Genomic DNA, 16,425 nt, shown 5'->3' with positions numbered 1-16,425 from the left:
AAAATCACAGCTGTGCCATTTGCTTTTGATATTTTGAGCAAGGTAGCTAAATTTCCTGAGCTTCTATTTTCTCATCTGTAAAATGAGGATACGTACCTGTTCTTTTTTTTCTTTTTACTTCTTTTTTTTTCTTTTAGAGATAGGGTCTCACTTTGTTGCCCAGGCTGGAGTGCGCTGGCATGATCATGGCTCACTGCAGCCTCAAATTCCCAGGCTCAAGCAATCCTCCCACCTCAGCCTCCCCATTAGCTGGGACTACAGGGCCATGCCATCATGCCCAGCTAATTTTTAAACACAGTTTTCAGAGATGGAGCTCACTGTGTTGCCCAGGCTGGTCTTGAATTCTTGGTCTCAAGCAATCCTCCCACTGCAGCCTTCCAAAGTGCTGGGCGTACAAGCGCAAGCCACTGTGCCCAGCTGTCAGACGCTGAGTTTTAATTATGCACCAAACTCCAGCCCGCAGATCCTCTTCACCAAAGCCCCTGGCTGGTCTAGCCCATCATGACTTCTCTAGGAACAGTCCTTCTTTAGGACTATAAAGTATTAACAAAAGTCTGTAGATTAAGGAGCCTGCATAAAGAATTCTGGATACAGGCCCCTGTCTTTCCCAAGTTCCTCTCCAATATCCCTTGGGGTCCTCATATGTTTTTGAAGCAGCTTCACTCTGCACAGGCAGCAGGAGGTTGGGGGAGCCATAGCTCTGGGCCACAGGGGCAGATTTATTTGGATGATAGGACTAATATTTGTGTAACCTGCTGAGACCTGTGTGGGAGAGTTTAGGGTGGTTTTTCTTTTGGTGAGGGGATTTGCTCCGGTTTCACATCCATTAACACAAAACATGAGCTAGTCAGGGCCCTTGTGGTCTGCGGTAAGGGGATGCCTGTGGAGAAATGGGCCTGAGTGAGTCAGGCCAAGAGAATGTCTTCCTTCAGAATGGAGTCAACTGGATAACTGATGAGCCAATGGCGGGATTAAGGAGGGGGAAATGGGAGGGGAAGAGAACAGCCGACATCTTGAGGAAAGCTTTGGGGTAGTGGAGAGGCAAGGGGGTCATGGTCAGTCTGAACTCAACAATAGGGCTGAATGAATTTACCAAAGGAGGCTGCCTTATATCATATGCCAGGCTGCTGGGGAAAGCCTCAGGTCCTAGCCAGCCCCTGTTCTCACAAGAACATGCAGGTTACCACATAAATAATGGCATATGCCTTCCATGGGAGGTCAACCTGACTTAAATCTACCTATACCCTATTATCTATTCTTTGGTTTTTGGTTCTCATCCCTGTGGAAGGAAATGGGCCTCTTCTGGCATCTCATGCTACTCTGTGCTTTTCCTTGGGCTCCAAATTCTAGCTCATAAAGATGCAAGTTTTGCAATTTCCTATAAATGGTTAAGAAAAGAGCAAGCTGTCCAGAGTGAGAAGTTTGAAAAGAGAGGTGGATAAGTGAGAGAAATGATGTCCATTTGAGCCCCACTACAGAGGTTATGTGGTCTCAAAAGGAATGATGGCCAAGCAATTAATTTTTCCTCCTAGTTCTTAGCTTGCTTCTGCATTCTGATTGGCTTTAGACAACTGGCATTTAGTCTGCATTACACAAACAGACATTAATTTATTTGGAACAAGCAGCAAAATGAGAACTTTATTTGGTGCAGTCAGGGCTCCATTTAGTTCCCTCACTCTGCTTCTAATCACCCCTTCTCCCAGCCCTCTTCTATTTGATAGAGGTCTGTCCCTCAGATCAGCAATGTCTTAGCCCCTCTCCTCTCTTCCATTCCTTCCTGTTAGTACTCATTTCTTCTAACTTTTAATAAACATTTAGGTATAATACATTACAGTAAGTGCTATTTAGATACAAACTTAAAACATACTATATATTTTAAGGATCTAAGAATCCTTTTAGAGAAGGCACATGACTGAAGTACCTCAGCTGCACAGCCTGTAGCCAGTTTTTTTAATGTAAAAGTAAGAATGCCAGCCTTAACCTAGCCCTGCAGATAAAAGCTAACTTTTATTATTACCAGCCCTGAATAATGGCACTAATCCACACTCTTCCTTAGAGTGATGCTGGAAAAATAAAATCAGGGGCTTCAGATGAAAAAAAAAAAAACAAAAACAAACATTGCCTGGCCCTGAGGGCCTGTTTGCAAAACTTCTTGTAGATCTAATTTCTGAACACTCACTGCTTCATTTCTATTCCTCCTGTTGCAGGGAGTAATTCCTTCTCCTTTCTCTCACTTCCCTTATCAAGAACACCAACCACTAAGTCTTTGCCAAATTCTCAGACCCACTCAGGACACGAGTCTCTACATGGCTTAATAGAAGAGAGATAATTAGGATTTTTTTTTTCCTCAGTCTTTCTGAGGTTTTTATTTAAATGCACTCAGTGGTCATAGGGCAGAAGCTCAAGCTAGCTGGGGCAAAGGGAGGACGCCAGGGAGAGTATGTTTCTCATCCCTGGGAGGCATTCAGCCTAGCTCCTGCAGCCAAATTACAGCACCAGAGAACAATGTGATGCATTCCTGGGCAGGTCGGTGGGACCCTGGGCGCCTGGGCCTTGTGGAGAGAGGTGCCAGACACAGAGCTCTCCGTAAGCAATCCTGCAGAGCCGCCCCCTGGGTGCAGAAATGAAATACGGGAGAGCTTCACATTACACAGAGACCTGTAGCTCACACCTGGTTATTGATGGCCTTAGTGGAGGCCTCTGCCCCGACCCTCCACTTGGGAACTGCCTGCTACTACGGGGGTTGGGCATCTTTGAAGCAATGTTGGAAAACAAGAAAGAGATGCTTCCTTTTCACTTTTTGCCCTCCCTGTCAGCCTGAGCACAACCATGAGGTTACACACACACACACACACACACACACAGAGGTGTACATATATGGACACATACAGAACTTCTCTCAGGCTACATAGGAGTTCTGCTCATCCTCCTCTCCCCAACAATTAAAAAAAAAAAAGCAATTAGATTTTGATCCAGTACTTCAAAAAGGATACCAACAGGCTAGCTTTAATCAAGGAATATCTACAAAGTTACATTACCAACCTGCAGGCAACTCTTTGGTTTGAGGACCAGAACTCCTCTGGTGGGTGGTTGGGGGAAGGATGCAGAAAGGGCATGGTGAAGAGAGATCAGTGGTGAAGAATTACCACCGAAGCAGAGTGGCTGAGACTGTACAAGTTTGCAAGGCTGGCTCATGCCAGAGATAGTGAGATGTGCACCCTATGTGCTGAGAATGATGGGGCAGTCTCCTATGACTGCATGAGGTATAACTGCCAAGCCTACTGCTCATGACCTGTGGTTGTTTTTAACTCTTAACTGGGTTAGAAAACTGGAGAGCTTTGGATTCCAGGGATGATCTCCATAAGAGAGAAGCACTGGAAAAGACCAAGTGGTAGCTTTATTAGGGTAAATATATCACAGTTGCTACAGTGAATTGAGCTTTCTTAGAAGCTATTATTTTCTTTGGGTGATTGGCAGGTATAGGGCAATAGCCAGTGGGGTGTCAGTAATATGCCCTGTCCCTGACCTCAAAGGTAAAGGGATAGAAAAGAGAGGGCGTTGACAAACTCATTTTCCCACTTCCCACTCATGGCTTACATTATCTCTGAGCATCTTTGTGGCTATTCCTCATTTACTTAAGATGTTTTAGTCATTCTGGATTTGCAAATGCAAGGCAAGCATTCTCCTGTTGGCCCCCTAACTGTAAACTATCCTGGCTTAAAATTTTCCTTTGCTCACTTCCATTCTATGAGTATATCGATGGAGCAGCTGGACATTAGAGTTCTTTCTCTTTGACCAAAGAAGCCAAAATGCGGTGACTTTACTTCAACCCCAACAGCCCCTGTAAGCAGCCCTGGCCAAACAGAAAGGCTAAGCTGAATGAAGAAAAAAGGAAGACAATTTCATCTACAGTTGTCCTTTTTGACAGCTTCCAAGGTGGGGTTTCCCCAGGAATAACAATATTCATAAGAAGCTTTTTCATATGCAAAATGCTTTAGCATATATGTAATCCTCACAACAACCCTGTGAGGTAGGGGTTACTGTCACTTTACAGATGCTGTTCAGAAAAATTTGGTGATTTGTCCAAGGTCACATGAACAGTGTGTGGCTCAGCCAGAACTCAAACCTAGGTCTTCTGACTTCAAATCCTGTGTATTCTCCTCAAAGCCTGAGGATGCCCAGGGTTGGGGGCACCAGAGTCCCAGCACCTTCAAAACAGAAATTGATACAAAATGGTCAAACCCTGTAGGAGTCCCAGGACAGCCAGCAGAGTATATCTGAGCACAGTTTACAAAGGAACAGCGTAGGCCCTCCTGAACCTTATCAACCAATGGCTCTTTTGCCATTTCTGCCACTATTACCACCAGTACCATGTGACCACTATACAATGTATTCCACATTTAAACAACTCTGGCTCCTAATTCTATTCCTTTTTTCCCCTTCAGATTAACATTAAAAATTTTATCTAGTCCTTTTGAAATTATGCTAAATGTACAGACACAGTAGAAGCAGTCATGACAGAAAATTATTAAGGCTTTGGGCTTTGAAAGTATGTATTAGAGGCCGGGCGCGGTGGCTCATGCCTGTAATCCCAGTACTTTGGGAGGCTGAGGTGGGCAGATCACAAGGTCAGGAGATCGAGACCATCCTGGCTAACACGGTGAAACCCTGTCCCTACTAAAAATACAAAAAAATTAGCTGGTCCTGGTGGCGGGTGCCTGTAGTCCCAGCTACTCGGGAGGCTGAGGCAGGAGAATGACGTGAACCCGGAAGGCAGAGCTTGCAGTGAGCCAAGATGCACCACTGCACTCCAGCCTGGGAGACAGAGTGAGACTCTGTCACAAAAAAAAAAAAAAAAAAAAAAAAAAGGTATGTATTAGAATTTTCTTTGAGATTTCACTCCTTTTAAAAATGATGTCAACTCCTGGGTTAGGAAAGCAAGATCAGGGAATAAGTGTCCTAAGAAACTCCCATCCCAAGCCAGATAGATGCCTACCCGTGGCCTGGTAAAAGTACTGGGATCTCAAGCTGATGCAAGCAATTTGTGTACACCAAGGCAAGGGGTCTCAATCCTGCAGAGAAACCCCTGTGAGATGAGGCAGACAGCAGATTTTCACTTGATCAAACACTTGCTGCTCTCAACCCCTCTTTGTTTTCCCATCCAAAATCTGGACCTCTGTTTAGGCGCAAGACAGTGAGTAAGAGCAGCTCCAAAAGATGACGTATGCAAGGGGAACTCTTCTGTTCAATCCTGGAATGTTTTCTGTTAGAGACAGCATACGCTACCTATCCCACTCCTGCACCCCAACTGTTAAGACAGAAGGGAAAAGTACAATGTTCATCAATCATAGATCTGGGATGCTGCAGCTCCCGGACCTGGGCCCCTACTTGAGCTAGGAGAAGAACACCTCATGAAAACAGTCTACCTATAGTCAGGACTTCCCCAAAGCAGACTTTACTTTTTGGTCCATCGATCTCGGCTCTCACTGTTCTCCCTGCTTCCCACCCCCAACTGCCTCTGCACGTGAGCTCAGAAGTCATCATCTAAAGAATTCCATTGCTCACCTCCTGCATAGCAGCACAGCCCCATGAGGCCACACACCAGATGCAGGGGATAAAAGTACGAGGTCATGGCTTCTTGCAAGAGGCTTTTTCTTAAACTAACCCTGACTCCTGGAAAAGAGGCAGAGCAGGAGAGTGTTGAATGAGCTGCTGATGACAGCAGCTTCATAGGTCTTGTGTATAAAGGAAGGAAAAAGCTAACTTGGCTTTCCATGGAAATTTACCTACTCCTATTTTCAGGTCTACTCCTGGTCTCACATCTATTTCTTGAAGGTGTCTAAGTAGAATGCATAGATTGTCAAGCCAGAGGGTTAACTCCTTCCCAATTGTAGGGATCTATTCAGCAGGCTGCCACACACATGCTGAGGTGGAGGCCAACCCTGAACACATGCGCTGCTTCTTTAGGAATGTAACTATGAAGTAAAAGGAAACAGTAAGGAAGGTGAACTGGAACTCTGGGGAAACTGAAAAGGTCATCAATAGGCCTTCAAAATATTTGTGTGTAATAAGTAGACACAAGAGGCTGGAGGAAGATGATCATTCCTAGAATAATTATGCTTACTGGGTGACAATATACAGAAGCAACAATTACAATAAAATGAAACAGTTTAATGGACTAGGAAGCAGAAGTCTGAGAATAAAGGAATTAGGTTAATGAGATTAATCAGAGATGGCATTCCACAGGAGGTGACTTTTGAGTTGAATTTTTAAAAGATAGCTTTATGTGTTTTATGAACTGATTGAGAGCAGTCAGAAGAAGGCATTCTAAATAGAGGGAACTGGTATGTGCTGAAACTTAGAAGCAGGAATGTACAAGCAATATATAAGGAATTTCAAGCAAGTACACATTATATACACCAGGGAATACAGAGAAATTAGAATGCTGAGATCAGGGCTTAAATAATGTGAGGTGACTGTGTGCACCTAGACTGTCAAATGGTTCAGCATCCCCTATAGAGCCACATAGTATCTTGATTTATGTCAGTAAACATCAGGGCACCTATGGAAAAGCACAAGGATGAGTCCATTTGTTACAGACCCAGGGACTAACAGAGATCTACACTGTCAAGTTCAACAAAATGCTACATATCATTAACTACAGCTCCTTATCATTTGAGATTCTGGGCTAAGTAAGAGATATCAAATATCCTATCCAGTACTGTGATACATTAATGTAGGCTTACAGGCTCAGAACCTGGCATAAATCAAGCCAAACCCTTAAGAAATTAGAATGTGAAAAGAAAATAATTTAAAATAGAAAATACATGCTTCTTTTCCTCACTCCCAAACTTAAAACTTGACTGGTCCTATATATTTATTCTACTTGGTATATTGAATTTTTGCAGCTAGCAGATTTATCGTATCTGAGGCCATAGTGAATAGAAGAGCTGCAAAAGAGCTTTAGAGACTGCAAAACCAGCTCACTAATAAATGAGGAACTTTATTCTAATTTACTACCAGGTGCTGAAGTAGCAGCCAAAGAAGGAGACAAATTCTGACTTCAGGATCTCTAGTTAGGTGTCTATTTTCCTGCATTTGCTAAAGGTAAAAATCGCTACTTATGGGGCTTTTGTCATACTTCTTAACCAAACTTCCCTAACTTCTGAGGATAAAAACCGTAAGTGCAATCTTGTTCTTCCAAAGCAGTTCCCTGGTGCCACTTTCAGAAACAGAGTATTGAACTGTGGGTCTGACCCAGTGTGGCACTGAGTGTGTGTGTGTGTGTGTGTGTGTGTGTGTGTGTGTACTGAATAAGTCAAAACGTGTGCCATATTCTAGGTTTCTGCTTTACTTAACTGGCAAAATTTGGTGCTGGAAGGGAGGCAGCCACAAAACCAGTGATAGCATTTGTTAGTATCATCTTAGTTCTCTTCCCTCCCCTAGGTAGTTTATAAAGGGTGATTTCTGAAACCCTTCACAAAAGAAAAGCTCAACGGTTTACATTCAACTGTGACAGCACTATGAATTCATTAAGAAGCATGTTTCAGGTTGCACTGTAATTTTCCTATGTAATACAAACCCATGGAATCTGACATAAGCTGATTGCTCATGCTGGTTGTTTTATTTACATTTCTGAATGGAAAGGATTTCAATATCTAACTGGCTTATTTTTCATCTGTTCTCCCAGAGAAGCTATTATAAAATAGGCATAGAGACAGAAGTCTTAACTTGTATAAGTTAAGCAACCAGGGAAATGTTATTGCTCAAAATGCAATTTTAAAAAATTCAATATGGAACTTGAGGCCAAAAAAATAGAAGGTTACTCTAAATGCCATCCAAAAGATAAAAGTTAAAAAAAAAAAAAAAAAGGTAACTATGCTCATTGTCTTCAACCAAGTTCTATGGAGGTGGTACCTTCACAGGAGCTCAGTGGAACTGGGGTTTACTTACATCTTTTTTCTGGGAACCTAATGTTAGCAGACACAGTTGCTAGTTTGAACAGGAATGCAGATGAATGGATGAAAGTGGGCTCCCTACCACCCAGAAATATCAATGTGCCTCCTTACCAATATGCTACAAATCAGACCTCTGAATTAGAAGATGCCATCATGCAACTAACTTACTATCTGGAGATGTGTATTTTGTTAACCTAGGCAAAGAATAATAATTTCTGCTTATTCCAGTAGGTGTGACAAGCTCAGAGAAGTGAGTGACAAGCTAGAGAAGTAATAGTTACCAATAAAGTAAATTCCAAAGCCGAATCCCCAGTTTTCTGCCTCCAAGTTGTTGTTCAAATAGTTTCTCTTCCTTTCTTCTACTGCAACACTAGGTTAAATCAGTACATTCTACAACTCTCTAGTATTATTATAATGTTTGCATGAGTAGTTTAGAATTTAGCCTTGGGCCTGCTCTTCTACTGTATATACTTTCATCATTTTACCATATTTACTGACTACGTGCCTAATTTGTATAAACTCAAGGAGAGGTTCTGTGCCTTTTTGTTTGTTTTTTGAGATGCATTCTCGCTCTGTCACTAGGGCTGGAGTGCAGTGGCGTGATCTTGGCTCACTGCAACCTTCGCCTCCCAGGTTCAAGCAATTCTCCTGCCTCAGCCTCCTGAGTAGCTGGGATTACAGGCGCCTGCCACCACACCAGGCTAATTTTTGTATTTTTAGTAGAGACAAGGTTTCACCATGTTGGCCAGGCTGGTCTCAAACTCCTGACCTCAGATGATCCACCCACCTCGGCCTCCCAAAGTGTTGGGATTACAGGCGTGAGCCACCGCACCCAGCCTCTGTGCCTATTTTAAAACATATATCCCAAAGTCATATCCCCAATGATCCAGCTAGTCTGTTACTTTAATGAGACAGCTCAATAAAGATAGGAAATATTTTTTCAGTTACTTAAAGAGAAAATAATACTGGTGGTTCTCCCTGTAAAGAGGTAGAATTGTCAAAAATGCAGAATTGATCAGCAAAACCCAGCTATAAAGAAAGGGCAAAAGGAACTTTATTTTAGTGCCTTATCCCAATATCCTTTTATTTAGTTTTTTAATTAACATGATGTGTGCCTATTTTCAGAATCAGTGACTGCCAGCTGCAGCTCTTGACATTACCAAGTGAGCTCTGGAAAATTCTGGGTAGCTCTTTCCTATTCTCTCACATGCCCAAAGAACTAAGTAATTTTGGTCCTAACTCTTACTATTCTATTCTGCTTCATGTGAAATCACATTGTTTCATATTGAAAACCAGGATGGCTATTAGTTCTTATTAATCTGTCATTATTAGGAATGAGAGGATATAAAAGAGGAATATAAAATGTATGAGTGTAGAGCTTTTGTCTTAAGGCAATTACTCTGTGAATCTGAGGTGAGACATTTCTTAAATTTTGAATTGTGGAGCTCTCCATTTTTTGATAAATTATATTCATATAAACATTATAATAAATACCACTGCTTACAAAAAGATGAATTCCAGCTGCTGGGTATAAAGATGAAAGTACTCCGCATCACATCTTTGGAAAAGAATAAAGATATCTCTTTCTATATGTTCTTGCTTGACCTAACCAAATAAATTCTTCTGAAAGGAAGCATAATCTATTAGTCTAGATTGACCTTTTGGGTCACTATATCTTATGGGAGCCATGTGAAAATAACTCACCATTCCCTTCCAGTCAAATAAATGAATATTCAAGGATGAACTAATCTACTGTAGCAATAGCTTCTACCTTATACTAATACATCTTCATGCCCATCTCAAACCCCCTACCACTAGACTATGAGTTACTTATGAACAGGGATTATATTTTATACTTCATAGGTACCCAATGAATTTGAAACGCAAAGACCTGTTATATGTTATAGAACAATCATTACCATATTTTAGCATGTTATAGAACAATTAAAACCATGTTTTAATTTGCTGAGGCTCTTTAAAAATCTAAACTTTGAAAACAAATCAAGACAGGCCCTATTGGAGTCCTTCCATTCAATAAGCCAATATTCAAAGAAGACTCTTTTCAGGTTATCCAGGACTCTCTGAACTGCATGTTCTACTGCAGTTTTTGTTTCTTGTTTTTTAAAGTTGGTATTACAAGAGCTAAAATTCACCAAGGGCAAATTAGTAAGAAAAGTCTTCACAGCTAGGGCTTAGCCAAATTAGAATCCCTGGGCTCGCAGTAAGGGCTAAACCCCTAAAGGGATCAGAGTCTAATAAATAAAAAACATCCAGCTGAATTTTATCAGAGGGCAAAGTTTCAACTTTGAGTGCCCCAGCAACCAAGGATGAATTATGCATAAGATTAGTAAAGTGCCTTCGTCCATACCCTAGACAGAGAACATTTTTCTATCTCACTGTGACTGAAGGAAAACCAGCAATGTATTTGCCTGCCAAGAACAGCTGTGGCTGTACTCTTGATAGGAGTCTAACAACACTGTCGGATTAAAATTTAATTGTAAAGCTGCTGCTACCTGGGAGTAAAAGCATGAACTCTGGCTTCAGAAAGAAACTGGGACTGCAGCATATTGAATAAATGAAGACAAGAGCTGGCATGTTCCTAACAAAGAGTGTGGGAATGTGCTCCCTTCTCCAACTGTCCCCTAAGCTGCATCTTTCTCTCTCTGTCACATTGGTCATCTGCAAGGATGTTTAAAGGAAACATATCCCTTTTCTACACTTTGAACAGTACATACATGTTTTATTTCTAGAATGCTTGAAATTACAGAGTGAGGTCAGATGGTGATTATGTGATCTGCATTCTCTGAATAGCCTACTCTTAATTTTGTTAAGTATTATTGAATCCCAAATAATTTCTCTCCTTGAAGCTGGCTACTGTCAAGATGGACCTAAGACAATCTTAATGTTATTACAGAACAAAGATAATTTTATGATTTCCTCAAATTCAGATAGAACACCCAATTAAAACCCATTATTTTATTGAGGCCTCATGAGCATTAAGGAACACACCCAAGTTTCCTACGTATTGATAGAATTACTAGAAGTACCTCTGCTACCTAAAATTCCTACTTTAGGGAAAAAACTTATAGGTTATGATATTTTAGACCAAAAGTTTATTATGTTCAGTTTATCTTTCCCCTACAATCCTTCACAAACTTGCCCTTTGATTTTGAAAGAAGACTGATATTGAAACATAAGGTATACATTTATACTTCATATTAAAACTTTAAAAAAGTAACTTGAGAGTCAAATTCCCTCTGAATCATTACAAACCAGGGCTTACTGTTTCTTTAGTATTATTGTACATTTTAAGCACTTAGAGAGGCTGAAGTCCTTTACGCAGTAACATGAGTATGCAATGTAAATGACCAAGTGGCATTCTTTCTTAAGTAGCTAACTAGCAAGAGGAATGACATTGGAATGAATCAGTTTGAAAGAAAAGCATATGTGCGTTATTTTATTTTTATTTTTTTTGAGATGGAGTCTTGCTCTGTTGCCAGGTTGGAGGGCAGTGGCGCGATCCTGGCTCACGGCAACCTCGGCCTCCTGGGTTCAAGCGATTCTCCTGCCTCAGCCTCCCAAGTAGCTGGGACTACAGGCGCGCCACCCCACCCAGCCAATTTTTGTATTTTTAGTAGAGACGTGGTTTCACCATGTTGGCCAGGATGGTCTTGATCTCTTGACTCATGATCTGCCTGCCTTGGCCTCCCAAAGTGCTGGGATTACAGGCGTGAACCACCACGCCCAGCTGTGTTCTTTAAGTAATTAATTTATGTATATATGTATGTATGTACCTATTTATTTAAGACAAGGTCTTGCTCTGTGTCCCAGGCTGGAATGTGGTGTTGCTATCATGGCTTACCGTAACCTCCAACTCCTGGGCTCAGATGATTCTCCTATCTCAGCCTTCTAAGTAGCTGAAACCACAGGGGTGCGCCACCATGCCTGGCTAATTTGTTTTTATTTTTACTTTTCATTTTTATGAGCTCTTACTACTATAATTACTACTGTGATTGCCCAGGCTGGTCTCGAACTCCTGGGCTCAAGCAATCCTCCCACCTCAGCCTCCCAAAGTGCTGGGATTACAGGTGTCAGACACCATGCACAGCTTTCATTCTTTATTTTAAAGCATTGGAGTTCATCAAACAGACTTAAACTGTGAAGAGTACTCCCAGGCAGCTTATTTGCCCACTGATACTTGTCTTTGCAGTAAACATTTCTCCAACCTAAGCACCCTTTTTATTTTTCTGACAATCCACATCAGCATCTTCATTTAAAACTCTTCTCCAAATTTAACTCTTTTAGGAAGATTTCTCTAGCAAGCCACTGGATATCACCACTCTGTCATTCTCTATTCCCTCAGCATTACTATCTCTGGTATGAAATTTATTCTTTTGTACTCATTTCAGTGTAAGTTATGAAGTGATATATTATTGAAATCAAAAGTATGTATCATGACTAAAAGTAATAAGCTATCTTATCAATTGTGTAATTTTAGGCACATCACTTAACTTTGATGACTCAAACTTTACATCTATAATGTTCCCATGGTTTCGGTAAGTCTATGTTCCAATGGCTCCAGTAAGAATAAATGAGGATATAAGTATAATCTCTTTTAAAAAATGAAGCACTAACTGAAGTCTGAGTTACTCTTGGTTTAGAATTGTAATATATTATGTAGTCTCACTAATTTAGTTCATTTGATTGGTAGGGGAAGGGAGCCAAACTCCACCAAGAAAAAAGCTAAAAACTATTCCTTAATATTATAATTTTCTTCTGTACCCCATGATTCTCCCAATTTAGAGGACTATGCTGGGTCTGCAAGATAGAGATGTTTTCTAAAACAAAGATCAGTGTTTCCTATTGTGAATTATAATATCACTAGGAGAATGGGTTTCGAATGAATGATTTATATCAATATCTAAGCACAGCTCTTCTAAAAACTGCTAAGCACTCCATGTGTCCCAAGTGCTAATGATTAAGCAATAAATATATCAGTAGCAGTTAGTGACATGATGTCCTAAATTTTAGCAATGAGATTTTCACTTTGACGGGGAAAAAGACGATTAAACATATGTGAAACAAATTCTGGGAGAGCTTCTGTGAACCTCATACTTGACAGGCACATGTTAATGGGAAAAAAGGATGCTTTCTACCAACTTTAAAACTGAATTAAACCCTGGGGAAGGGATATACACATGCGTTAAAAAGTATATTGTTGGCCGGGCGTAGTGGCTCACACCTGTAATCCCAGCATTTTGGGAGGCCCAGGTGGGTGGATCACTTGAGTTCAGGAGTTCAAGACTAGCCTGGCCAACATGGTGAAACCCTGTCTCTACCAAAAATACAAAAATTAGCCAGGCATGGTGGTACATATTGTAGTCCCAACTACTTGGGAGGCTGAGGTGGGCATATGGTTTGAGCCAGGAAGTTGGAGATCGCAGTGAGCCTAGATGGTGCCACTGCACTCCATCCTGGGCAACAGAGGCAGACCCTGTCTCAAAAAAAAAAAAAAAAAAAAAAAAAAATAATAATAATAATAATAAAAAGTACATTGACATGGCTGGGCACGGTGGCTCAAGCCTGTAATCCCAGCATTTTGGTAGGCCGATGTGGACAGATTGCTTGAGCTCAGGAGTTGGAGACCAGCCTGGGCAACAAAGTGAGACCCCATCTCTATAAAAAATTTTTAAAAATTAGCCTAGCATGGAGGCACATACTTGTAGTCCCAGCTACTCGGGAGGCTGAGGTGGGAGGATCACTTGAGCCCAGGTTGCAGTGAGCCGAGATGGCACCACTGCACTCCTGCCTGGGTGAGAGAGTGAGACCCTGTCTCAAAAAAAAAAAAAAAAAAAAAAGTACATTTTCCTAACTTTTATTATTTTCTTTCCCCCTTAGAAGAGCTCAGTGCTTAGAAAATCTGGATGAATAATAATACCAGCAATTTCACAAATTTCTTAGTTTGGTTCTTTTTGAAGGAGAAAAACAAGGATGAAACATGAGAAATACCCTTCTAGGAGGTAGAGAACGTCTTTTCTCTTGATCCAAAATCCCAGTTAGTAAAGAAAGTTAAAATTGAATATGCCAGACTGCCCAAATAAAGACTTTAGATGCACCAACAATGGAACAAATATGTAAACATTTAAAAATTTTGACCTGTCACACAATAGGTTTATTTCATTATCTGTATTATCTCTGGGAAACAACTCAGATTTATAACTGTGGAAATAGCATGGTTATAGAATATTTTACAGAAATGTAAGTTTAGTTACATTTCAAAATGTTTTTAAAACTGTATCAGTTCTTACGAACTAAAAAAGTCTCATAGCTTTGAAAGTAATCCATTTTCAAAGTGAAGAAATTTATTTTAATCATTAATTTAATTTCTGAATGTGGCCCTAGGAATTTAATAAAGAAGTATACAACTATCATGTCACAGGTTATAATAATGGAAAACTCAGAACCTTTAAAAAAATCATATATTTTTCAATTGGTATACATTAATATATAGTTATAATTGTTTATTAACTTCCCCGGTTGTGAAGATCAATCTTTTCCCTGAAAAAAATGGTAAGAATAGTGGACAAATCTTCCCAAAAGTTTTGTTCACTTTTCAGTAAAAGACACTTGGCATTTATATCTGCTTATTCTTTTAAAAATGTAATTTGGGAAGAAAAATTTTAATTATTTTTGAGAAGGGACTAAAGAAACCCCAGTGAGGCATTCTGTAGAGAGGTTCTTTGTTAGTGTAACATCTGACCTTCTATATCTTTGGAAATCATGCAACTTGGCTAATGTAGTCCTTAAAGAATTAATCAAGCAGATTGTAAGGCCCTAGTTACAGTGGAGCCAGCCAATTATGAGTTGCTCAGAAATTCATCATTGGCATGTCCAACCACATTTTCCCACATAAAGATTAGTAGAAATATGTGGAAACAAAGCCCATTCCCACCGCAGCACAGCTACAATACGCATTCAGTAAAACAAATTTCAACAAAGTTTTGCTGTACTAAAACAGACAATTTATTTGGGAATCTCTGATTCCTACCTTTACCTGTAACACCCTTTTCTGCCAAAATTGCAAAGACTACCCTGTTTAGTTAAAACTCAACTAGGGACATTTTTTTTTTTTTGAGATGGAGTCTCGCTCTGTTACCCAGGCTGGAGTGCAGCGACGCGATCTCGGCTCACTGCAACCTCCGCCTCCCAGGTTCAAGCAATTCTCCTGCCTCAGCCTCTCAAGTAGCTGGGATTACAGGCAAGTACCACCATGCCCAGCTAATTATTTTTGTATTTTTAGTAGAGACGGGGTTTCACCATGTTGGCCAGGTTGGTCTCTAACTCCTGACCTCAAGTGATCCGCAGGCCTCAGCCTTCCAAAGTGCTGAGATTACAGGCGTGAGCCACCATGGCTGGCCCCAACTAGGGACTTTAATATTTAAACACACTTCTGAATTCAAAACACTAAAGTCACATACCACAAGTCTGAGTTTATCAGTAAGTTAGTGAAACCCCCAAGACCATCTTTAAGTCTTTTCACTGTTGTGATAACACCCTCCCAAGCCTTGCTAAGAAGAACACTTTTCTTGCAAGAGAAATGAAAGGGGCCAGAGTAGAAGATTGGTTCTCTAAGGAGAGGGCAGTGCTGTTCTTAAATAAAGAAGCTCCTTTCAGATAAGCAGAATCAGATTCCAGTTCAGTTGGTTTGCTGGCTACCCTTACTTTGAACTCCCATATTTAATCCAGCAGGCTTCAAAGCAGGTGAGAAAATGACCTACCACTTAAAAGCAATTTTTCCTTTTTCAGGAATTCTGGCCTTAGAGAATATCAGCTCTGATATAAGCACATTCCACATCTCCAGGGATTTATGCAACACTTTTTCATTGCTCTGTGTCTAATGTCAGACTAGGTTTTCATCTCAGCCAGGAGAAAAATCAGGGGAAAAAAGTCCTAACTTCCTAAAAATGAAGTCTATTCCACATAGCCTTATACCATGCAAAAGAAGAGGCACTAAAACCATTAGCCATTCTAGTTCATTCCCTTTCATTTCTCTAAATCTGATGTACAGTGAGAATTATTTAAAATCAGTGTCCAGTGCCTGGCCTCACAGTAACACAATTTTTTTAACAAATGCATTTTAAGAAATTCAAACTCAATTTGCTCTGGCATGTGAGCTATTACGAAAAGATATTAGATGAGAAAGAGACAATGGTAACAACAAAGAAATTTAGGAAATTTTTTAAAAAGTCTGTCTTCTGAAATAGAACAAGTATGTCTCAAAGATTCTTCACCAATTTCTACTTTATTTGGCCATCAAATATCTGAATTAACTGGAAATGCTAACACAGACAGTTTGCAACTTACCAACAGGTTCTGTTCTACAAGGTAGTTTGCCAGTGCCTAGAACCTGAAACATTTCTTCACTTTCTACATTCATATACACATAATGTGCCAGAAGCATAGTATT

At 40.5% G+C, this 16,425-nt stretch overlaps 1 protein-coding gene across 12 annotated transcripts in view; it reads right to left on the bottom strand.

Annotated features, from left to right (window-relative positions):
* Positions 1-2,979: 2,979 nt before the first annotated feature.
* Positions 2,980-16,425, bottom strand: part of ST7L (suppression of tumorigenicity 7 like) — a 95,470-nt gene continuing 82,024 nt past the window's right edge. For all 12 annotated transcript variants that reach the window (XM_054465956.2, XM_054465964.2, XM_054465937.2 and 9 more), the window contains one exon: positions 2,980-4,208. In XM_054465956.2, coding sequence (XP_054321931.1) covers positions 4,110-4,208 — 99 coding nt within the window. In that variant the 3' untranslated portion in view covers positions 2,980-4,109. The remainder of the gene's footprint in view (positions 4,209-16,425) is intronic.

The sequence above is a fragment of the Pongo pygmaeus genome, chromosome 1 (genome assembly GCF_028885625.2).
Source record: "Pongo pygmaeus isolate AG05252 chromosome 1, NHGRI_mPonPyg2-v2.0_pri, whole genome shotgun sequence".
Taxonomy (NCBI): domain Eukaryota; kingdom Metazoa; phylum Chordata; class Mammalia; order Primates; family Hominidae; genus Pongo; species Pongo pygmaeus.
This window is presented reverse-complemented; position numbering and strand designations above follow the sequence as displayed.